This window comes from Dipodomys spectabilis, unplaced genomic scaffold, assembly GCF_019054845.1.
Source record: "Dipodomys spectabilis isolate Male_0828 unplaced genomic scaffold, ASM1905484v1 ptg000163l, whole genome shotgun sequence".
NCBI classification, from domain to species: Eukaryota; Metazoa; Chordata; class Mammalia; order Rodentia; family Heteromyidae; genus Dipodomys; species Dipodomys spectabilis.
This window is the reverse complement of record NW_024870840.1, coordinates 12673472-12697430: the sequence shown is the minus strand read 5'-3', so window position 1 is coordinate 12697430 and position 23959 is coordinate 12673472. Positions and strand designations below refer to the sequence as shown.

General features: G+C 41.5%; 1 protein-coding gene across 1 annotated transcript in view; it reads right to left on the bottom strand.

Moving 5' to 3' along the window:
• Mybpc1 (myosin binding protein C1) overlaps positions 1-23631 on the bottom strand; it is a 93869-nt gene extending 70238 nt beyond the window's left edge. The window contains exons 1-2 of the mRNA XM_042693283.1: positions 23530-23631; positions 977-1012 (exon numbers count right to left, since the gene is read on the bottom strand). Coding sequence (XP_042549217.1) covers positions 977-1012; positions 23530-23554 — 61 coding nt within the window. The 5' untranslated portion in view covers positions 23555-23631. The remainder of the gene's footprint in view (positions 1-976; positions 1013-23529) is intronic.
• Between the last annotated feature and the right edge of the window lie 328 nt (positions 23632-23959).

Sequence of the window (23959 nt, the reverse complement as noted above, 5' to 3'; positions counted from 1 at the left end):
AGAAAGAGTGGTTGGTTGGGGCTTGAACTCTGGGCCTAGGCGCTGTCCCTCAGCTCTTCAGCTCAAGGCAAATGCTCTACCACTTGAGCCACAGTGCCACTTCCAGTTTTCTGGTAGTTAATTTGAGATAAAAGTCTCATGGACTTTCTTGCCCCAGCTGGCTTTGAACTGTAATCCTCAAATCTTAGCCTCCTGAGTAGCTAGGATTACAGGTGTGAGTCACCGGCGTCTGGCCATTTTTGGTGCTTCAATGGAAAAAATGCACAGGATTTTGGTGGTTGCTTCCATCTTATTTAGCAGGAGCAGGCAGACAAATGATTCTGAAGGACTCCATTGAGGGTTTAATTGCCCAATTAGCTTACTATTCCTTTACCCTGTTCTCTTCCTTAGGCCCATATGGATGTTAAAAACAGGGCTGCATGCACCGTGTGTAGCTGGCACAGTGCTGAGCTGCCAAAGATTTTGCTGAATCATTTCATTCAATGCTGTGTTTTTTGTTTTTGGGTTTTTTTTTTTTCTTTAGCTGTTGTTGCCATCTGGTGGTGACAACAGACTACTAAGACTTCAGGATCCCTGAAGTTAGGCCTCAGAGAACCCCCAAAACTTTCTGGAAACTCCTTCAAGACATTTCTGGAAGTGTCTGACTTGGAAAGGGCCCCCTGATATAGACTCTGTTTGATTTCAGTAGAATGGGGAACCCAGCCCTCCTCCACATAATATCCTTTGTCTCTAGCAATGTAAAATTAGAGCATAGCAACAACTTACACGGAACTCATTCCCATACTGTATGTAAATTGTCATTTCAGGTGGATCTGTAGGAAAGAGCCCTGTTAGGGCGGTAATCAACTTCTCGCGGCTGTCACCGCGGGATGTCTCAGGAGGATGTCGGGTAAAGCTCACAGCATCCGCAGACAAACCTCGCTGGATGGACTTCTGTATTTGCAGCTCAGAGTTGTGAGACCATGTTTTCACTTACCTTCTGGAGGTGGAGCTGGGGCTGCAACTTCATTTTCTAGACATGAAAAGGGAAATGGAAGTATTAGTCTTCTTTCTCACAGAGAAGGATTACTTTGCACAACCTCTGGCTGCTCCATTCCAGCTGCCATTTTGCCCCTGTATATTGACAAAGGACCATGCTGTCTTGATATATCTTGATGGTTATGATTATGAGGATCATGATAATCAAGACATACACCCACACACCCACACACCCACACACCCACACACACACACACACACACACTACCTTCTGGTGGGTGATATTTAGTGAGGACTGGAATGGTACTACATGGTGGTAGAGTGGAATGATGGAAAAAGCAAAGGTGAGATGAAGAATCCAGGTAGCCTTAGCATTGTTACCCCCCCCCCCCCCATGTAGCTGCCAACAGGGGCAACTAAGCCTAATGTGTCATCTCTAGAAAAATGGCCACAATCTCTGCTCTATAACTATTGGGTCCCTCTGAGTAGGAAGCGAGGCAGAGTGAATGGCAAGCACATCTCCAAATGTCTAACATGGAGTGGTTACAGACATTAAACTCCCCCTTTCCTCAGAGGGCTAGGGCACCAAAGTACCACAGCCACTGTCCTGCCCTCATGAGAGACACGTCGGAAAGATGATAAGACCATCTTTGCCTCTGTAGCACTGTATTTTATTGCAAAAGAAGCTGCTGTTCCCTGGGAGACAGAATTAACCGCTCAGTGTGGTTTCTTGAAGTGCATATACCTAGAGATGATTTCTACCTATACCTATCACAAAATTTCAAAGTTCTATGATTCAAGATTATGGAACCATTCCCTCTACAAAGTCTGTAGAGAGAAAATTTCTGTTAAAGAATATATTCATTTTCAAGGAATGCAAGTTATAGTCATAACCAAAGAGTATCAGCTTCTCCCTGTTGAGTCCCTGCAGGGACTGAGAACCAGAAGTTCATGATATACAAATGAACCGGATACCTCATCTCCAGAACAGGAAGTAGGGGTTACTGAAGGTGACTGCTTTTAAACAGTCTCTCCCACACAACTATTAAATTAAATATGAAGATAGGAAAAGCAGGCACATTGTGAGATTCTAGAAGCCTTATCTTTGTCTATGTCTGGCACTTTCCATTCATTTTTTTTAATAAATTTTTTTCTTTCTTTCTTTCTTTTTTTTTTTTTTGTTGGTCATAGGGCTTGAACTCTAACCCTGAGCACTGTCCATCAGCTCTTCAGCTCAAGGCTAGCGCTCTACCACTTGAGCCACAGCGCCACTCTTGGTTTTCTGGTGGTTTATTGGAGACAAGAGTTTCACAGCTTTTCTTGCCCGGGCTGGCTTTGAACCACGATCCGCATATCTCAGCCTCCTGAGTAGGTAGGATTATAGGCGTGAGACACCGGCTCCCGGCTTAAACTTTTTTTTTTAAATTTTATTGTTATCATTAAGGTGTTGTACAGAGGGGTTACCATTTCACAATTCAGATAGTGCATACATTTCTCTTTTGGACAATGTCACCCCTTCCTTTGCTTTCCCTTCAGTTTTTCTGTCCCTGTCCACAAGTTACATAGTTCATCTTCCACGTAGTATATACTGAACAGCATGATTGCGCTTGTTCCTCCTCCCTCCCTCCCTTTCTGCATCCTCCCAAAGAACAGGAAGAGAAACAAGCACACACATGGACACATATATACATACACACACACAATACACATGAACAATCTGTTTCCATTTTCTGGAATTCGTTTTGATAAATAGTATTCTACGTGTTCGGGACAGTTATGCCTTTGGGCTCCTCCTCTGCTGGCATCCTCTTTTAGTCTGATTGTGTGTGAATGTCTGGAATCCTGAATAGTTGTCGTGTCCAGTTCTATTTCAGATCTAGCTTCCACATATGAGAGTGCCCATTCTTTTTTCTAAACAAGTCACTCTGCACAGGCAGATCAATGCCTTACAATGAGCAGCCATCACTATACACAGAGTCTCCTAGTAGCCTAGTCAGACTGGCATGAGGGCAGAAAATTGAATACATGGAAAGGAAAAGATCAATTCAGGACTGGCAAATGGCAACCAGCACATTTTTTTCATCACTATTATTTTTTGTGTGTGTGCGTGAGGAGAAAGGAAAAAATAAAACCACATTACTGGTATATTTATCTAATGAGAGAGAAAAATATATAACCAAGGAGAAAACAAAACATATCATCTTACAGGCTGTCTTAGAAAACCTGGCAGGATGTGATGTAATTCACAGGTATAGGGAAAACACAAGTGTCCTTTAAATGACCTTGCCATCTTTCATAGCTGAGCCACGTGATGGAAAAGATCATTTATGCCATCGTCAAATGAAGAAGAAAGCTTTGGTAAAGACATTCCATTTTCATAGATCAGAAGGCAGAAATGGAAATCTAATATTGTCCACTTGGCCCAAGGCAAGATGTTGCAACATACAAATGGATATCAGAATACCTCCAGCAAGAAGCCAATTTCTTCCACACATTGTCTCTTGGGTTGAGTTGTGATCCAGCAAGGTTTTAGGACCTCTATCTGGCTCTTCCAACAAGTAACTGTCTCCTCTCTGGTCTTTTTTCCCCCATAGATGCAGAATATACCCCTCTGATTCTACCCAAGAGGTTCTGTTTGCTCTAGTGACCACATCAGCTCCTTGCTTTTCATCCTCTTACCAAGACCCAGAAGCTTTTCTATTTTAGAATTGCATTCTCTGTTTACATTTGACTTTTCTGCCCCTGAAAAAAACAAAGTGTGGTGGTCTCTATTTTTCTATCAGATCTCTGCTTTTTCTTGTGATTGAATTTGAAAAAAACTAGAGTTGGAGTCCCAACTTGAATTCAGGATCATCCTGACTCTAACCCTCTTGAGTGTGGGAAATTTAGGCATAGATCACTGCATCTGTGTAAATTCATAGTAAATTAATTTTTTTAAGAATTAAAAGCAGGGTCTGGGACTGTGGCTTAGTGGTAGAGTATTTGTCTAGTATGCATGAAGCTCTGGGTTCAATTCCTCAATACCACATAAATAGAAAAAGCCAGAAGGGGCGCTGTGGCTCACGTGGTAGTGTTCAGAGAGGCTCAGAGACAGAGCCCCGGCCTTGTTTAAGCCCCAAGACTGGCAAAACAAAAAACAAAAACAACAACAACAACAAAAACAAAAACAATAATTAAACAGGGGTTGTATTTAAATGATCAAATGGACTATTTTCTTGGCTTCTATGTAATAAAGATTTATTTTAAAAGGACATCTATGGTGGCTTAAAATCCAGATAAAGGCAAGGGTGAAAAAATCATAAACACAGGAAATTATCGTTTTCCATGATGTCTGTAAGACCCATGGTCTATAACAGGCCAAAAATCAAGCCAAAATGAGAATTTAAAGAGTTCAATTCAACTTCTACCAAATCCATGCAACATACTACTCATTTACATCCAACAGGAGGAGACAGTCTGAAGGGGAAACCTTTGAGAATAGTAATGCTCAGACATTCATAGGATGATGGTGGCAGAAAATGGACACTGAAAAAAAAAATCACAAAACCTTATTATTTTTAGCCAGTCAAGGAATAAATAAAGTAACAATGTATTGACCCCTACTGAATACAGGGCCTATTTTTTTTTTTTTAATGTGGTGCTGAGGAATCAAACCCAGGACCTCAGGCATGCAAGGCAAGCGCTCTACCACTGAGCTACCTTCCCAGCCCCTTTTATCTTAATTTTTTTTGTGGGGGGTCCAGTTTTGGGGCCTGAACTCTGGGCCTGGGTGTTGTCCCTCAGCTCTTCAGCTCAAGGCTAGTGCTCTACCACTTGAGCCACAGCGCCACTTCCATTTTTTTTTTTTTTTTTTTTTTTTTGCTTATGTGGTGCTGAGGAATCAAACCTAGGGCCTCATGCATGCAAGGCAAGCGCTCTACCACTGAGCCACCTTCCCAGCCCCCTTTTATCTTAATTTTTATAACTGGGAAGTTTATACTGTGATGATCGCCATGTTGCAGACTGGAACTGAGGCCCTGAGGGGTAAACGGCAGCCCATGAAGATGGACTCCATCGGGTCATGTCAGCCTGTGCTCTGTCACACAGCCTGCCCGTCGTTTTTTAACTCCCTCCCCAGGAGGCAGAAGAAACGAACTGATGGAGTTTGGGGAACTATTAGGTCATTTAACCCACTCAGCTGATTGGTGTGTATGGCCACTTCGCCTTGAATGGATGCTAGCATATTTGTAGGAGAATGCTTCCTTGTCCTCATCTTGAGAATGGAAATAACACCAAAACCTCCCTTCAGGTGTTTGCAGACTAAAGTAAATAGCCTATCTACTCTCTCTCTTCAAAGTTATCCTCAGAACCATTGTTTTTTACTTGCACATACCTGAAAAAGGGCCTCAGGCCTTTCTACCCCTGCCACCTGCTAAAGCTTTGTCTAATTTCAAGCTTTGTCTAATTTGTCTAATATATATATATATATATTCAGAATTAGCCAGGTGCTGGTAGCTCATGCCTGGAATCCTAGCTACTTAGGAGGCTGAGATCTGAGGATTGTGGTTCGAAGCCAGCCCAGGCAGGAAACTCCATGAGACTCTTATCTCCAATAAACTACTTTAAAAAGTCTGAAGGCTTTTTTAAAAAGCAGCTCAGGGACAGCACCCAGGCCCTGAGTTCAAACCCCAGGACCAGAAAAATAATTCAGAATTAAAGTGGAAGCAGAGGAAGTAACCAGGCACTGGGCACAGATGCTAGCGAGGTCCTTCCGTTCACACTGAAAAAAAGGAAATAGCCATTGGATTCCATGACATGTCTATGCACTAGAGTTTATAACATCAATCCATCACCTGTAGTGAGTCAAAAAAAGGAAAGACAAAATAAATTCTCTATGTTTTTTTTCTTTTTCAGGATATTTTAAATTCTTCACTTCACCTGGAGATAGAGAATGTGAGTGGTGAAGGCCAAGGACTTGATTTAGAAAATTAACTAGTTGTGTGCTGGTGGCTCATGCCTGTAATCCTAGTTACTAAGGAGGCTGAGATCTGAGGATCAAGGTTCAGAACTAGCCTGGGCAGAAGGTCCCTGCGACTCTTATCTCCAATTAACTACCAAAAACCCAAATGTAGAGCCATGGATCAAGTGACAGAGCACTAGCCTTGTTGAAAAATGCTCAGGATCCAGGCACCGGTGGATCACATCTGTAATCTTAGCTACTCAGGAGGCTGAGATCTGAGGATCATGGTTCAAAGCCAGCCTGGGAAGGAAAGTCCATGAGACCCTTATCTCCAATAAACCACCAGAAAACAAAAGTGACGCTGTGGTTCAAGTGGTAGAGCACTTGCCTTGAGCTGAAGAGTTGAGGGACAGTGCCCAGGCCCAGAGTTCAAGCCCAGTGACTGACAAAAACAAAGACCTGGGGCTGGGAAGGTGGCTCAGTGGTAGAGCGCTTGCCTTGCATGCCTGAAGCCCTGGGTTCGATTCCTCAGCACCACATAAGCAAAAAGAAAAAATCCGGAAGCGGCGCTGTGGCTCAAGTGGTAAAGCACTAGCCTTGAGCTGAAGAGCTGAGGGACAGCGCCTAGGCCCAGAGTTCAGGCCCCATGACCGGACCTAAAAAAAACAAAAACAAAAACAACAAAGACCTGTCCTCTTCAACCTTGAAGTAGCAACACCATGTATCTCTCTCACTCAAACTCAATCCTTTGTCTCAGACAGGTGGTCATGTCCAGCTTTGCCACTAAACATCATTTGCATCTTCCTACATTCATTGGCTGCTCCATGACAATCATTCATTGGACCTCTTGCAACAATGAGAAGTACAAAATGTCATGTCAAAACCAGCTTTACAATGTCGGTGTGTGGGGGGGAGGGGGGTATGATTGGGTGGGGGGGAGGGGGGAGGCTGGGAAGGGAGGTGAAGGGTAAACAAAGGAGGAGGCTGCAATGCTTGGTAAGAAATGTATGCATTATCCTGCCCACGTAATTGTAACCCCTCTGTACAGTATGTTCTCAAATAAAATAAAATAAAATAAAATAAAAAAAAAAAGTTATGTGTTTGGGGTAAAGTGAAGGAAGGGGTGACATTGTCCAAAAAATGAAATGTATTCCTTACCTGACTTATGCAATGGTAATCTCTCTGAACAAAACCTGAAGAATAACTTAAAGAAAACTGCTAGGGGCTGGGAATGTAGCTTAGTGGTAGGTGCTTGCCTAGCATGCATGAAGCCCTGGGTTCGATTCCTCAGTACTACATGCACAGAAAAAGCCAGAAGTAGTGCTGTGGCTCAAGTGGCAGAGTGCTGGCCTTGAGCAAAATAAGCTCAGGGACAGTGCCCAGGCCTTGAGTTCAAGCCCCTGGACTGGCGTATATATATATATATATATATATATATATATATATATACACACACACATATTAGAATGGTTGATATCCCTCGTGTTCCATTGGTGAGCATGACTAATTAGAAGCTCCCACACAACTGGAGTTTGGTGAGCTCCCATTATGAACTTCACAAGGGCAAGGGGTTATTTTTTAAGTGATGGAGAAGCTGGGTGGTATAGTGGCTCCCAACCGTAATCCTGGTTTCTCCAGAGGCTGAGATCTGAGGGTCACGATTCAAAGCCAGCCGAGGTAGGAAAGTCCATGAGACCCTCATTCCCAATAAGCCATCCAAAACCAGAAGTGGCACTGTGACTCAAGTGGTAGAATACTAACCTTAAGCTAAAAGGCTAAGAGACAGTGCCCAGGTCCTGAGTTCAAGCCCTAGTACCAGTCAAGAAAATAATAATAAAGTGGCTTACAGTAGAGGAGATAAGATAGTTCAAGGAATTCACAGGTAGATGACCTGTAGCATCAATTTAATCATCAAACCAGCTCATGCTGCTCTTGAACGATGTTTCAGAGACAATAATCAAGACGCACACCCTCTGGAGCTGTGGAGATTGCTGTGAGCATGATAAGCGCTTGGGAATCTCATCAAAGGGCTTGTTCTGACTCATTGTTACTTCCAAGAGTCTGGATTCCTAACAGGCTCTTAGGGGGTTCCTGGTGCTGCTTGTGACTTCAAGCACATGACTCAACCCAGGCCCTAAATGTCACCCATTCTCCTTCCGGGTCGTGGTAGTTGTGAATGGTAAAAGATGTACAGTAGTGGATGGGGTTTTTTTTCTTCTCCTTTTGGTCACAAGCTTCTTGAGTACAAGGCCCATCTTCTCTTCCTTTCCAAGTTCCACACAGCAGGTGCTCCAAAAATAGAATTGACTGGCAGTCGGTCTCTACCAGCACAAAAGTCCCTTCTTCTTGCTGCCAAGAAATCAAGAACCATCCGCTGGCACTCTGCGGGCAGCTTTCTTGGGCTGCGTTACCCACAGGGAACGCTATGTCTCCCATTGGTCTCTCTCCCGTTGGCTACGGGGCAGAGAGGCAGTCGCCCAGTCTGTCATTTAGAGTTCTTCTTACTGTCAACACATGTCTTGCATTTCTTAACAAGGGCAGGAGAGCAATTAGGGCTGGAGTTTGAGCCCTCAGGAATAAAACAGCCCTTGCCTTTCTAAAGAATGCCCTCCATTTAAAATCTGGACTGGAAAAGTGAGGCAAGTAGCCTGTTCTACCAATTTCTAGGCAAATACAGTAACGCTGGGTTCATTAGCTCAGCTGTGGTACCCGCCTTTGGTCAATTCTCTGAATCTTAAAACAAATTTGATTGAGATGAGGTTCTGTTAATTGTTCTGCTTCCTTAAAAACCAAAGGACTACTTCAGTTGAACCTTTTCTATTGTATGAATAAATTTTTTGTCCCCTTTCTTCATCCTTCACCCCTCCAACCATCCCATGACATGGTCTCTGTTGAAAAACATGCCAACAATGTGGTATTAAAAAAATCAGGAGCCGGGCTCCGTGGCTCACGCCTGTAATCCTAGCTACTGAGGAGACTGAGATCTGAGGATCACAGTTCAAAGCCAGCCAGGGCAGAAAAGTCTGTGAGACTCTTATCTCCAATTAACCACCAGAAAATTGGAAGTGGTACTGTGGTTCAAGCGGTAGAGCGTTTGCTTTGAGCTGAAGAGCGCAGGGATAGGGCCCAAGCCTAGAGTTCAAGCCCTATGACCAACCCAAAAAAAATCAGGAATATGTAAGTTGCTTTAAAAACTTGCTTAAAAAAAAAAAAAGAAGAAGAAATCAAGACAGATGGCTCATGCCTGTAATCCTAGCTACTCAGGAGGCTGAGATCTGAGGATTGAGGTTTGAAGCCAGCCTGGGTAGGAAAAGCTATAAGACTGTTATCTCCAATGAATCACCATAACACCAGTAGTGGAGCTGTGGCTTCTGGGGTAGTGCTAATAACTTTGAGCAAAAAAGCTAAGGGACAATACTCAGGCCTTGCATTTAAGCCACAGGCCGGGCGCATGCACATGCGCACACACACACACACACACACACACACACACACACACACACACAAACACACACACACACACACACACACACACACACACACGGAGGCAAATCAAGATACTCTGAAGCGATAAAAGAACTCAACGAAATGCTCTAATGGACCACACAAATATGAAGCGGAGTCTGCCTTTCTCAGGCAAGGGCGGCTGGCTGGTCTTTGATCCTTTCTAATTCAGAGATATAGACTTTCCCTTCCTCTGCAATGCTGAAATGCTTTCAGAGGGCTTGGTCTATTTGTGGCAGATTTTTCCTATGGTCACCTACTGTAAAAAGCACAGGGATGCCGCCGATGGCATGTCTGCACAGCCTGTGCCCAAGCGTTCTAACTGACGGGCACCGGTGGCAGACATGAACCGACAGCTCCATAGGTGACCTTTGTGCTGCTGCTGAAACCCGGATCGTCCAGTGACTCCATACATGGGCGGCCTCTCGCCAGTGGACACCATTTCTATTTTCGACGGTCAGTAATTCCAAAGGGGAAATGAATCTTTAACTCTACAAAGGTATTAACTTGCCTGTTTTTATAGATACGGGTGCAAATGACATAACTCAATTCTTTCCTTCCCATAGGTTCACTATTTAAAATAACACACAATGTACAGAGCATTGTTTTAGCATTTATATTGCACGATCATCATATTATCACATATCATATGACATAGTATTGCAGACATTAAAATAACATGATCGTTTTAAAAATGTTCTATAAGTCCTTTGGTGCCGTTGCACTTAGCTTTTCAATGAGTTATATTACCACGTGAATAAGTATCATGAAACCACATGAATATATTACATAGACATAGAAAAGACAAGAAGAAAAGATATACTAATAATACTCATTGTCATTTGTTTTGATTATAGGTCTTTTGAAGGGGCTTTCAATTCTGCCACTTTGGGGAAGCAACTTTTGGGGGCTATCCTTTAGCAATATGAGGTAGAAAGAGAAAAATTGCTTCTTTTTCCTTATTATTATTTCCTCTTCCCAAAGTGGCATTCTATATCGGAAATAAATGAGGTGAATGCTTCTTACAAAAAAATTAACAATAAGAAGAAAAATCCTCTACATGGCTAATTCATGTACTGTTACATTTGATAACACAGCATACTGTCTTTGTCTTTAAATTCAATAGGGAGTAACCAGTGTCAGGTTTTCCCCTTGTCCATATTATGGTCTGGCACTAAGTATGTCGTCTCCTGGTCCTCATCTACCTGAACAACAGCACAGTAGATGGAAACTGACTTAGGAAATACCATTTGTCAGCCAGGCACTGGTGGTTCACGCCTATAATCCTAGGTACTCTGGAGGCTGAGATCTGAAGATCACAGTTCCTGCCCGCAGCCTGGGCAGGAAGCCCATGAGACTCTTATCTCCAATTAACAATTAGAAAACTGGAAGTGGTGCTGTCACTCAAGTGGTAGAGCACTAGCCTGGAGCTGAAGAGCTCAGAGACAGCACCCTGGCCCAGACAGAGTCCAAGTCCCAGTACAGCCAAGAAAAAAAAAAAAAAAGAAATACCATTTGCTTAGAAATGTTCATAATACTTAGAATCTAAGTTTTGACTATATTAACTATAAATGCCAAAAGAAATCCTCAAATACAAATGACAGAGCATTTTTATTAGTTAAATTGGCTTATGCCTCAAAGGTACAGAATTTAAACACCGTTCAATATTTCATATTTTAGTAGTAACATGGCTTATTTTGTCTCTTACTCAGAGATTTTACATCTCAAGACATAAAGGAATTAGTCATCATTTTAGAAGCAATCTTAATTTATGATAATGATTGCTAAAGTATGATCTGGGCTTCCCAAGTGTCTGCAAGACCCTTTAAGAAATCAACAGTTGCAGGGTGCCAGTAGCTCACGTCTGTAATCCTAACTACTCAGGAGGCTGAGATCTGAGGATGGTGCCACAAAGCCAAACCCAGCAGAAAAGTCAATAAGACGCTTATCTTCAATTAACCACCAAAAAGCCAGAAGTGGAGCTGTGTTGCTCAAGGGGCAGGCGCTAGCCTTGAGCAATAAAGCTCAAGGGCAGCACCTAGGCCCTGAGTTCAAGCCTAGGACACTCACATACAAAAGAAAAGAAAAGAAATCATCAAAGTCAAAGTTTTATTTTCATAATAATGAAAAGTCATTATTACATGTTCTATCAAAGTATACAGTGATTTGGGGTTTTTTTTGTCAGTCTTGGGGCTTGAACTCAGGGCCTCTATCACTTGAACCACAGTGCCACGTTTGGCTTTTTCTGTTTATGTGGTACTGAGGAATTGAAACCAGGACTTCATGCATGTTAGGCAAGCACTCTACCACTAAGCCACATTCCCAGCCCCATCAGTGATGTTTTCTAGTGGTAACGTAATATATAAGGATATCAATGCTCTGACAACTAATAGAATATGTGCTCACATAATGTTAATGTCTTAATCGTTTTTATTAATTTTAAGTTCCAATCAAATCATAACCAAACACTGTATCGTTTCTTCAATAATTAAAAGAGAAACAATCATAGTAATGCCTGGCCGCTTAGGAAGCTGAGGTGGAAAAACAAAAAAACAACTCAAACCTTCTAGCATAGATAAAATACAAACGACATGAACATTTGGACACAAATTCAAATGCAATTCACTATATGCTCATCTGACATAAAAGCCAGTCATTTGGGCTCTCTGGATTTCACATACTACACTATCTCTATAAGACACAGTTAAATTTTGCCCACTGTGTGTACTTGTTGTTATTAAGGTGTTACGCAGTCATGTAATGAGTACATTTCTTTTTTTGGACAATGTCACCCCTTCCTTCACTTTCCCCCAGTTTCCCCCCTCCCAGCCCTGCCCACAGTTGCATAGTTCATTTTCCACATAGTGTATGCTGAATAGCATGATGGCATTTGTTCCTCCTCCCCCCTCTCAGTTTGCATCCCCCTTCCTTCCCTAAAAATAAAATAAAACAAAACAAAACGCCATTACCACCAACATCCACTGTGTTTTACTAAGAAGGAGAAATCCATTACATTTTAGGCCCATTACTATCCACACTAGTTGAAACAATAAGGCTTGCAGGTTCCAGAACAAAATTAACCTTTAGCTCTGCAGAGAATACAGCTACTTAAAATGAACCAATCAACTTTAAGATGAGCCTAAGACCCTGAACTTGAGCCTCTGAAGTGACCTTCTATGTCAGCCTCTTGCATGGCTAGGATAGTAGGCACTACTGCACCCATTTTTCAGTTTTAAGGTTTATTTACTGTGGTCAAATGCTGTCAGAGACTGTACATAGAGGGTCTGAATAAATGAAATCCAATTGTGTGCTGATGAGGTAAATTTTTGACTCATTGATGCAATTTCCCTAAACTACCAACTATTCTGGTTTGATTTTGTTTTCCTCTCTCAGTGTACTTGTTCTTTAATCTTTCTAATGGTACACATTTTAAAAAATAATCCAATAGATGGAGGTGATGTGAGCTTTACTTGAGTTGAAGAAATTAAGCTGAAATTAATCTCAGAATGTAATCCCAGCACTGGGGATATTGAGGCAGGAGGATCTCAAGTTTTAAGCTAGCTTGGGTCTGTCTCAACAAAATAGAACAAAACAAGCTAGGTGCCCATGGCTCATGCCTATAATCCTAGCTACTCAAGAGGCTGAGATCTGAGGATTATGGTTTGTAGCCAGCCCAGGCAGGAAAATCTGTGGGACTATTATCCCCAGTTAACCACCAAAAAGTCTGAAGTGTGACTGTAGCTCAAAGTGGCAGAGAGCTAGCCTTGAGCAAAAGCGCCCAGGCCCTGCATTCAAAGCCCCACTACTGACCAAACACACACAAAAGAGAACAGAGTCAAAGAACAAAAACTCTGAAGAAGTGAACAAAGATTAACAGAAGTCAATATTGGCAGAAGTCAAAAGGAGTGATTACAAAGAGGATTAGAATTGTGATTCCCCATTTATCCCTCTTGGTGCTTTTCTGGGGGTGTCATGCATGTAGCAGTCCTAGGGTTATAGGATTAAAAAAATAATAAAGACTTTGTCCCAAGATACTTCTGGGCCTCCCATTGGGTGACTTTATAAAAATGGAGAAAGGAGAAGCCTGATGCCCAGTGGGATCAAAAGCATAAAAGTCCAGTGACAATCAATCACCTATCCCTATGTGGCTACAGAGCGTTCTTGATGTGGTGAACTCAGAAAAATTCAGTCTCAGGACAAGCCCACCTGCCAAAGGCATTCATGATAGGCAAGAGATCAATGACGAACCCTGAATCCCAAGCCTTACAGTACGTGTGGCACACGCAGCCACAAGTTCGATTGTGCATGGTGGCACTTCCATCTAAGTAGTAAAGGCCACTCTTGCACGATGGAATAGTGGAGACACAGCCTGTAGTTGGCCCTCGGGCATGACAACTGAAGACCCACTCAGGACAACAGGAGTGCTTGCATTTGATCTGCAGGTCCCCGCGTGAAAACTAAGATGTTTCACTACAAATAAAACAAGGACATACTCCTGGCAGTCTCCATAATCATAGTAGCCTTTTGGAAATGTATTACAAATATTAGCCTAAGGTGAGGGGAAAAGCAGAGGTTGTCCTATACTTGATAGGGTGGAAATGCCTTGGAAGATTATAGTGTATGGGAGATGTTTAATCCCTTCTACCAGAGTCTTGGCTTTCCTGCTTTAGAAGGCTGCTGCTTGAGCATTTGTTATATGTAAGCTCGTGTTCTGAACACTCAACCAGATTTATTTAAATTTTTACAAAGTCCAAGTAAATAAAGTACTAAGTGTGTATGTGTGTGTGCGTGTATGTGAGCATGCACATACGCGCTACTCTGGAGCTTGAACTCAGGGCCCAGGACTGTCCTCGAGCTTTTTTGCTCAAGGCTACTCCTTTGCCACTTGAGCCACAACTATCAAGATTTTTGGTGATTATTTGGAGATAATAGTCCTACAGATTTTCCTGCCTGGGCCAGCTTCAAACTACAATCTTCAAACTACAATCTTCAGATCGCAGCCTCCTGAGTAGCTAGGATTACAGGTGTGAGCCACTAGTACTTGAATCAGGATTATTTTAATTGCATTTTACAGATAAAGAAACTAAGACATACCAAGTAAGTAATTTCATATTCATATGCATGTACTTTGTAAGTGACTCAGCCTAAGGTGCAATTGAACTGTGAGTTGTCTAGAATGTTCTATGAATAATATGCAGTAATTTGTTTATGTCCCTGTTTAATAATGGATATTATTTAATGTGCAAAAAGACTTAATCATACATATAAATCAAACAGAGAAATCTTAAACACATTTGGTTCTAAACATGTGAAAAGTAGGTAAACTCATAGTTTTTAAGTAGAACACACTCTATTCCAACATGGAATTTCATATAAGGCAAAGAATTCCTGAGGAAATCAAGAAGAGATTTGATGCTATTTAGAAAAGAGGATTTGAACATTTATTCCAAACAGTTGAAGATAAGTCAAGCATGAAAGAAACAAAATTATAAGAACTAAGACCTAACATATTAATTACAATTTTAGATATTGCATCCTTGTGCCAAATTGGCCAACAAAAAGATTCCTAAGGGAGTATAAAAAGGGCAAAAGTCTCATCAAAGTGGATTTAGACTTGAAAGGCATAATGAAAGGCAGATTACAGTTAGCCTTTTGTGAACGCACTTTAGAGAGAGAAGTAGGCAGAGGCTTGACAGACCTTGGTCTTTCCATCTGCCAAGTCACTCAATCTGCACCCTGATCTGATGGAATCAGGAAACAATATGAATGCCCATAAATACTCTGCCCTGCCAATGCGAACAACCTGGAATTCGGCTTGTGTTCTATCTGGGTGGCTTTATAAGTGTACATTAAACTAAATTAAAGCTAGACCTGTCCACTCACAATAGACTCAGGAAGAACAAGAACAAGACTATCATTTGGACTTTGGGGAAACTATCTTTGTAAAAAGTTATCAGGGTTGCTGGGCGCCGGTGACTCACACCTATAATCCTAGCGACTTAGGAGGCTGAGATCTGAGGATTGAGGTTTCAAGCCAGCCCAAAACCAGAACCACCCAAAAACCAGAAATGGTGCTGTGGCTCAAAGTGGAACTGAGCATTAGCTTTGAGCACAAAAGCTTAGAGACATTGCCCAGGCTCTCAGCTCAAGCCCAAGGACATATACTCTCACTCACTCACTCACGCACTCACTCTCTCTCTCTCTCTCTCTCTCTCTCTCTCACACACACACACACACACACCCCACACACACTCTGGGGAATTGTGCATTGGCGGTGTATTCCTGTGAGTCTAGTACTGAAGAGACTGAAGCCAGAGTATCAGGAGTTTGGGGAGGCTCTTCCTTAAGTGAAAAGCAAAACAAAACACAAAAACAAAAGTAGAGCGTACACCAGCCCTCCAAGTTCTCCCTGGTTATGAAATTGCTGCATTCATGTAGGGAATTAAATGAGAAAAACCTGCCTTCTTTTTTCACAGTTTCATCTCTAGTCATTCTCTCAAATTTCAGGCAATGTAAATGAATAATCGCTACTTTGTGATGACCTCACTCAGAAATCCCTAATGCGCGAATCCCCAACACTTGTCTGTATTTTTGTGAGTTTTCCTCAGGGTATAATATTCTGAACCAACAAGATTCCAGAAAAATCACCCCCTCCAATCCAGGTACTGGTGGCTCATGCCTGTAATCCTAGCTACTCAGGAGACTGAGTCTGAAGATCATGATTTGAAGCCAGCCCAGGCAAAAAAAGCTGTGAGACTCTGATTTCCAATTAAGCACCAAAAAGCCAAAAGTGGAGCAGGAGGGTGGGGGGTGGGGGGGATAAGGAGGGTAGGGAGATTGGGGCAGGAAGTATTGCAGAGGCTCTGTGTCTACTCATGCCTGTAACCCCAGCCCTCTGGACACTTAGCAGGAGGAGTGAAAAATCCAGTCCAGCCTGAGGTACAAAGTAAGAGCCCTCTCACAAAGCAAAATAAACTAACAAAACAGACAAACACAAACTATTATAGAACATTGGTGCACATTCATTCAAGTTTTTAGAGAAACAATTTATTTATTTGTTGTGCCCAGGAACTTTTGAAAAGCAACTGGGCTGGGAAGGTGGCTTAGGTAGAGTGCTTGCCTTGCATACATGAGGCCCTGGGTTCAATTCCTCAACACATAAGCAGAAAAAGCCAGAAGTGGTGCTATAGCTCAAGTGGTAGAGTGCTAGCCTTGAGATGAAGAGCTGAGGGACAGCGCCCAGGCCTAGAGTTCAGGCCCCATGACCAACAACAACAACAAAAAGTAGCTTCACCATGACTGTTGGAGAATTAGACTTTGAAATTGCTAATTGGATAAGAGAACACTACCAACTATGTGCACCTATATGGCCTAAAACAAAGTGCTTTAATGCCAGGTGTGGTAGTGCTTGCCTGACATCCTAACACATTGGAGGACTGCTGGTTCGAGGCCAGCCTGTGAGTAAATACAAAACAACAGCTAATAATAGTAGTAGTAGTAGTAGTAGTAACAATAATAAAGTAAAATGTTTCAAGGCCACATCTCATGCCAATATAAAGCAAACCATGAAGGCAATAAAGGATTACAAATGCTTCATTTTTCTCTCTCCCTCACCCTAGCTACAGAGCCTGATCTTTACCACTTATGATTTCACCATCTCCCTTCCCCTGACTTCCATGTTGTTGGAAAGGCCTGGGGAAAAGAAGGACATGTCTTCAGACTAACTGGATGGCAAGGAAAAATACAACTTGTTGTTCCAAAGGTTGAGCTTTTTGGGTTGTTGTTGTTGATTTGCTGTCTGTACAGGTCCTGGAGGCTTAAACTCAGGGCCTAGATATTGTCCCTGAACTTTTTTTTTGTTGTTCCACACTAGAATTCTACCAACTTGAGCCACAGCCACATTTCTGGCTTTTTGGTGGTTAATTAGAACTAAGAGTCTCACAGACTTTCCTGTTCAGGCTTGAACTGTGATCCTCAGATCTCAGTCTACTGTGTAGCTAGGATTACAGGCATGAGCCCTAGCTCCAAAGTTTTTTTTTAAGTGGATATATTTAGGGTGCTTGAAAGAAAGAATTGGCTAGTCCTTTATTTATCTTCCTAACAGGTGCAGTATGAGCAGCCATAAAAGCAAGCTACTGCAAAAGAACAATTCTGCCAAGCATTACGCCTCTCTAGGGTGCATGGGCCCTATAGTATTACTTCTTACTACCGAGAGCTCAAAGTTACACAAGGATCTCAAGTACAGCCAGGGGGAAATAAATACTGCCATACTCAGTCACACAAATATACTTTTGATTATTCCTTCAAACAAATAAACTTTGGTTTGTCTTACTATGTACCTCAAGCTGGCCTTGAAGTCAGGATCCTTTTGTCTCAGCTTTCTGAGTGCTGGGATTACAGGCATGAACCACAATACCCAGCATTATATTTCCTTTATTTCTCATTAGAGTCTTCTATGTGGCTTAAATAAACTATTCAAAGTTAGGTGGGAAAAATAAATGTTGCCCTTGATAAAATGCTTCCTTCTTTCTTCTTTTATCTATTGCCTCTAAATTACTAACTCTTTCTTAATTCTGAGGTAAAGGTAACGTTCTCTACGTAAGATGACTTGCCAAAGGCAGGCTTATTTTGGTGTTTGAGATAGGCCGGCCAGCCTCATGCAGGTGGAAACTGAAGGTCAAAAAATGAACATGAGAGGAAAGCCTTCCAGCCCCTGGGCTCCTTTTTGATGATGACTAAGCTGTGGGTTATGCATTATAGAAATAGGCAAGAGGTGAAGAACCCTGCTCTACATTTAGATAGGTTTGGGGCTCAGCAGAACATTCAAATGTGACAATATTTCCTGAGATGGGAAAGGATAAAGAAAGGGGGAAAGCCAATAGGTTGAGAAGATGTGCCAGCCATCAGCATGGTCCCACCCACTCCAACCCAAAGAAAACCAAGCCAGACAAGGTATGTTGATGGACACACCACAGCTTTGATTCCTGAAGGTATCAGAATGGCCTGTTTAAATGATAATCATAAAGTAGTATTCTGCCCTATGTGTGTTTCCCAAAAAGAAATTTCTTAGATTATGAAAAAGCTGGAGCGACCTTACTCAGTTTTGTTTTTTTAGTGACACACTAGCACTAAAAAGGAGCTATTTTGCCAGGTACCAGTAGCTCACGCCTGTAATCCTAGCTACTCAGGAGGCTGAGATCTGAGGATTGTGGTTTGAAGGCAGCCCAGGCAGGAAAGTTTGTGAGACTCTTATCTGCAATTAATCACAGAAAAAGCCAGAAGCAGCGCTGTGGCTCAAGTGGTAGAGTCCTAGCCTTGAGCAAAAGAAGTCCAGGCCCTGAGTTCAAACCCCAGGACTGGCAAAAAGAAAAAAAAGGTGGGTGAACTATTTATTACCTTTTCTTTGCCTAGTTAAATTCATAAAATATAATCAAGCCTGATATATTATATAATCAAAATTCATGTTCAATAGAGCGGAAACTTTTTTCTAGATCCTGTAGAATCTAACACTTATGGTTTCCAGCTGGGTGCTGGAACCCTGTAATCTTAGCTACTCAGAGGCTGAAGTCTCAGGACTGTAGTTCAAAATCAGCTTGGGCAGGAAAGTGCATGAGACTCATCTCCAATTAACTCCAGAAAACTGGGAGTGGTGCAGTGTCTCAAACTAGTAGAGCACTAGCCTTGAGCAACAAGTGCTCAGGGATGCACCCAGGCTCTGAGTTCCAGCACTATGACCAACAGCAAAAAAAAAAAGTCCTAAGCTGGTCATAGGTGGCTCACACCTGTAATCCTTGCTACTCAGGAGGCTGAGATCTGAGGATTTGTGGTTCAAAGCCAGCCCAGGCAGAAAAGTCCATGAGACTCTTATCTCCAATAAACCACCAGAAAACCAGAAGTGACGCTGTGGCCCAGAGTTCAAGTCCCACCACCAAAAAAAAAGAAAAAGTCCCACAACTGACAAAAACCCCACTGTATGATATAGATAGATAGATAGATAGATAGATAGATAGATAGATAGATAGATAGATAGATAGATAGATAGAGATAGAGATATCTGAAATTTCTTTTTGGGAAACCCACACATAGGGAATATATATATGATATATATGATATATATGTCATGGATATATAGTTTCAGGGTGTTAAAGAATCAAGCCTTATGATTTGAATCTGCAGAGACATAATTCTACAGAAACAGATTTTCTATGGAATTAAGAGCCATTCATAGGAATTTTATTTTATTTTATTATTTTTTTTGGGGGGGTCCAATTGTGGGGCCTGAACTCTGGGCCTGGGCGCTGTCCCTCAGCTCTTCAGCTCAAGGCTAGCCCTCTACCACTTGAGCCACAGCGCCACTTCCGGCTTTTTTTTTCTGCTTATGTGGTGCTGAGGAATCGAACCCAGGGCCTCATGCATGCAAGGCAAGTGCTCTACCACTGAGCCACCTTCCCAGCCCCATTCATAGGAATTTCAAGCCAACAGAGTTTCTACCTCAGAAAATAAAGATATTACAATTTTCTGTTGAGAAAGTTTTTGTTTGACCAAAAGGAAGAAATGTTTGGTGAAAGATGATGTCTCTACAGTAGAACCCAAGGGCAATTAAACTGTGAGGGTCTCTAGAAGCCTCTTTTTATATGGACCTGAAATCCTAGCACCTAGCGCATAGTAGGTTATTAATTAATAAATGATATATAAACAAGTGCATTGGCAAGGCCATTTGGGAGAGGCCCACAGTGCTGGTGCTTTCCTCTCTATCTTCTTTTGCCATTTGATCAGAACAATGTAATTGTACTGGAGCTGCAGGAACTCAAATATAATCAGATAGGCATAGGGTTTGGAGTGTGGCTTAGTGGTAGATATTGCCTAGCATGAAGCCCTGGGTTTGATTCCTCAGTACCACATAAACAGAAAAGGCTGGAAGTGGTAGAATGCTAGCCTTGAGCAAAAAATAAGCTCAGGGACAGTGCCCAGGCCCTGTGTTCAAGCCTAGGACTGGCAAAAAAAGAAAAGAAAAGAAAAAGATAGGCCTATTAGGTGTACTTGATGCTCAAATGGTATAGCTCTCCAAAGAATACATATGCGACTGAAAGACTTGGAGAGCAGGACAATGGGAAAATGGGGCACTCCTTTAAAAGAACGTCTGGGCTGGAGGTTTAGCTCAGCCAAAGAGCAGGAGCCTAGAATGAGTGAAGCACCCGATTTGAGTCTTACTAGGAAGAAAACAGAATGCTTTCTCTTCCCAAAAGGGTGTCACTGAAACAGCCAGAATATTTTCAAGGCACTAAGTAAGGACTGCTGACTAATTACTTCCATTAGACTTCCTCTTCAAGGTCCAGAATTATCCTCATGTTCTTCCTTCTCCTTAGAAGGACCAGCTCTCCCCAGAGCCCAACAGAACTAGGCAATGCCAGGTTGGGAGATAGTTAAGTAACAAGTCCTCTGTACCTTCAGGTACTGAAAACTCAGTCTTTCTTTTTCTTTTCTTTTGCAACGCTATCAGATCTTCCTTGAATCTTTGGAAGGACCTAGCAAATCCAATGCTTCTTTCAAGAATTACCAGCATCGGGGCCTACCTTCTCTGGACATGCCTGTCCAGAGAGAGAGGAAAGTTAAGAAGATGCCTGGAACTAGAGAGACGTGTCCTTCAGGAGCATGTCTGCAGGGCATTTGAAATGACCCTGAAGAATAGATTCTATGGCAGCTTTCATTCTCAGGGCTTCCTTTCAGAAGAAGGGCATCTGTGGAACAAAACTGGCTCCAGTGAACATAAAATCGCCATTAAGAAAATGTACAAGTAGCCTTGACCAGAACAGCTCAGGGATTGCATTGTATTTGGGCTTCTGACGGAAACAATAACAACGAAGAGAAAAGAAAAAAAGACTACAAATTCATTAAGGAAAAGCCTCAAAGTACTGTCTCTTTAAAAATCAGTTCTGCTGCTAAAAGAACGAAATGAAAAAACTGTACTTCCTCAATGGATTTTATGTTTACATATCAGTATCTTTTTTTTTTTTCCCAGTTCCTACTTCCCACCATCCAAATTTAAGCTTAACCAAAGAATCTGTGGGTATAAAATTACTGTCCTGGTGTGTGTGTGTGTGTGTGTGTGTGTGTGTGTGTGTGTGTGTGTGTGTGTGTGTGTGTGTGTGTGTGTGTGTGTGTGTGTGTGTGTGTGTGTGTGTGTGTGTGTGTGTGTGTGTGTGTGTGTGTGTGTGTGTGTGTGTGTGTGTGTGTGTGTGTGTGTCTTTCACAAAGTATCAAAAGAGCTTTTATAGCCAAAGAGAGCTATGTGCAGAGACTTCAATATCCATGCTGATTTAGTCAAAAAGAAAGAAATGTATCATGGTGGATTGAAGTTAAAAATATAGTTTCCTCTTTGTGGCTCTAAAAATTTCATTCGCTCTGAAAGCAAAGTGCATCAGATCCAAGCAAATCACAGCAAAACCTAAAACTCATCACATCTGGCGGCAGAATCATTCAATTAGCTTTGTAAGCTCCACAGCCTGTCACTTTATATATTTGTTTTTCAGCTTCCCGTCCTTTTTAATTGGGCTTTCAAACAACAAGTGCAAATTCATTTGTTTGGGATAATAAAAACAATGCTCTGTTTTCAAGTTAGGAAACACAGAATGCCTTTTATCCAAGTAAGACTGGAAGAGGCAAGTCCAGCGTCAAAAGACAGATCAAATAAAAGGACACTTAATACACATGTAAATCATTTGCATTACAAATAAGACACTCTAGCAGGGCCTGGGTTCTCTGCCTGATGGGCAGGATTAAGTTCCCCTATTAATGCATGCATTTGGTGTGGTTATTTCGGGTGGAAGACTTCATCCATCAATGCTCTCTACCACTAAATCAGGCCAACCTGTAAACTGATCACCACCGCCTGTCAGCACCGGCTACTTAATTACATAAAGAAAATATATTTAAAAGCCTTTGGATAATTTGGTTAGTATTTCAACTTGGGATTCAATGTGTAGCATCTTTGTCAAAGTTCTTCAAAATAATGATTAAGAAGATTTTTCAGGAATTAAAAATGAAAACTCTATTATTTGTATATTCCCTGCTAACTTGTGTATGTGTGTGCGCGCGCCTGCACATGCAGAATTTAAAACGATAGATGTAGGCAACCACCAACAAAGACTGATATAAATGAAAGAATATTTTTAACGGTATTTCCATTATAAATTAAAGTCACTATGCTTGTATTATAGATCTTCTTTTCCATGTTATTTTCATAACCAAAAATTCTTATTTATATTATTAGTAATATAAAATTTTGATTTTTTTGATAGAAAAATCTTCATTAGAGGCAACATTTCTTCTAATGAAATATCTTTACATATGTTCTGCATAATTGTTCTTAAAGGGCTACAAATTATAAAATTACATATATATACAGTTATATATATATCCAGAAAATAATACAATCTATCAGTGAGATTGAGAGACATTTCCTCTGAATTTGACAAAGCCACCCTTCAAAAACATTAAAACATGGAGAAAACCCGGCATCTATATATTTTAAATGTCTTTCTGTGAAAAATAATAGAAGACCTGGAAGTAACTTTTCTGAAATCTTGATCAAATTTGTTAACCATTTGAGGAAGCACTCCAGCTCCTGCTCCTAGAAATTATAAGTACACATGGTGAAAAATTTGAGATCAAACTTAAAGAAATAAGCTTGAAAATCCAACCAGCTCATCCTGAGCAACTAATATATCTTAATAGTACTTTAAGTATCTTTTAGGATTGAAATGATAATATTTTCATTTGATTGTTGCAATCAATCTTAATTTGTAAACTATCAGAATGGTAAACCATCATAACTGAGATATCTCTCTCCGTTTGTTAGTCTTGCTGATTTTTCCTCTGTGATCTGTTTTTTTTCCTAAAGTATCTTCTCTTTCCCCTACAATGAATCTATTATTTTCTAGTCTAAGAACTTGCACACTTGTTTGAAAATAACATACCAAAAAAAAAAACCCACACAGATTTAAAAGTCCAAAATAAAGTACTTAAAAAAAATTATGTTAAAAATGACAATGAAAAAGAAGTATGATTAAAAAGCACAGTGAGAAAAAGATGTACATATGAAATCTTACCCTCTTTCTTAGTGGGTTCTGGCATGGCCACAAATAAAATGCTATTCTCCAAACAGTTTTCTTCTGTCCAGGTGATAGAAACTCCAGGAGCAGCTGAGAGCCGTGCAGGTCAATGTGACAAGCAGTTGGGGTGAAGTCCGGTGCTTTTATACAGCCTCGGGACATCAATCACGTTGGCGCCTCCCTTCCTCAGAGCACGGATGCTTGGGACCTTTCTCACATCTGTTGTCTGTGCTCCGTGCTCGCCTACTGGAAGGAATCTCTCGTCCATCTCATGTGGCGGATGAGAACACCTCTAACGTTCTAAATTCAGCTGCAGCCTCGTGCTCTCTTTCCTGCTCGTCTGTCTCCATCTGACAAATGCATGGGCCCACACAGGAGTGCAGAGAGTTTGCTAGATGATTAACGAATCAGTGAAACTGTTAACAAG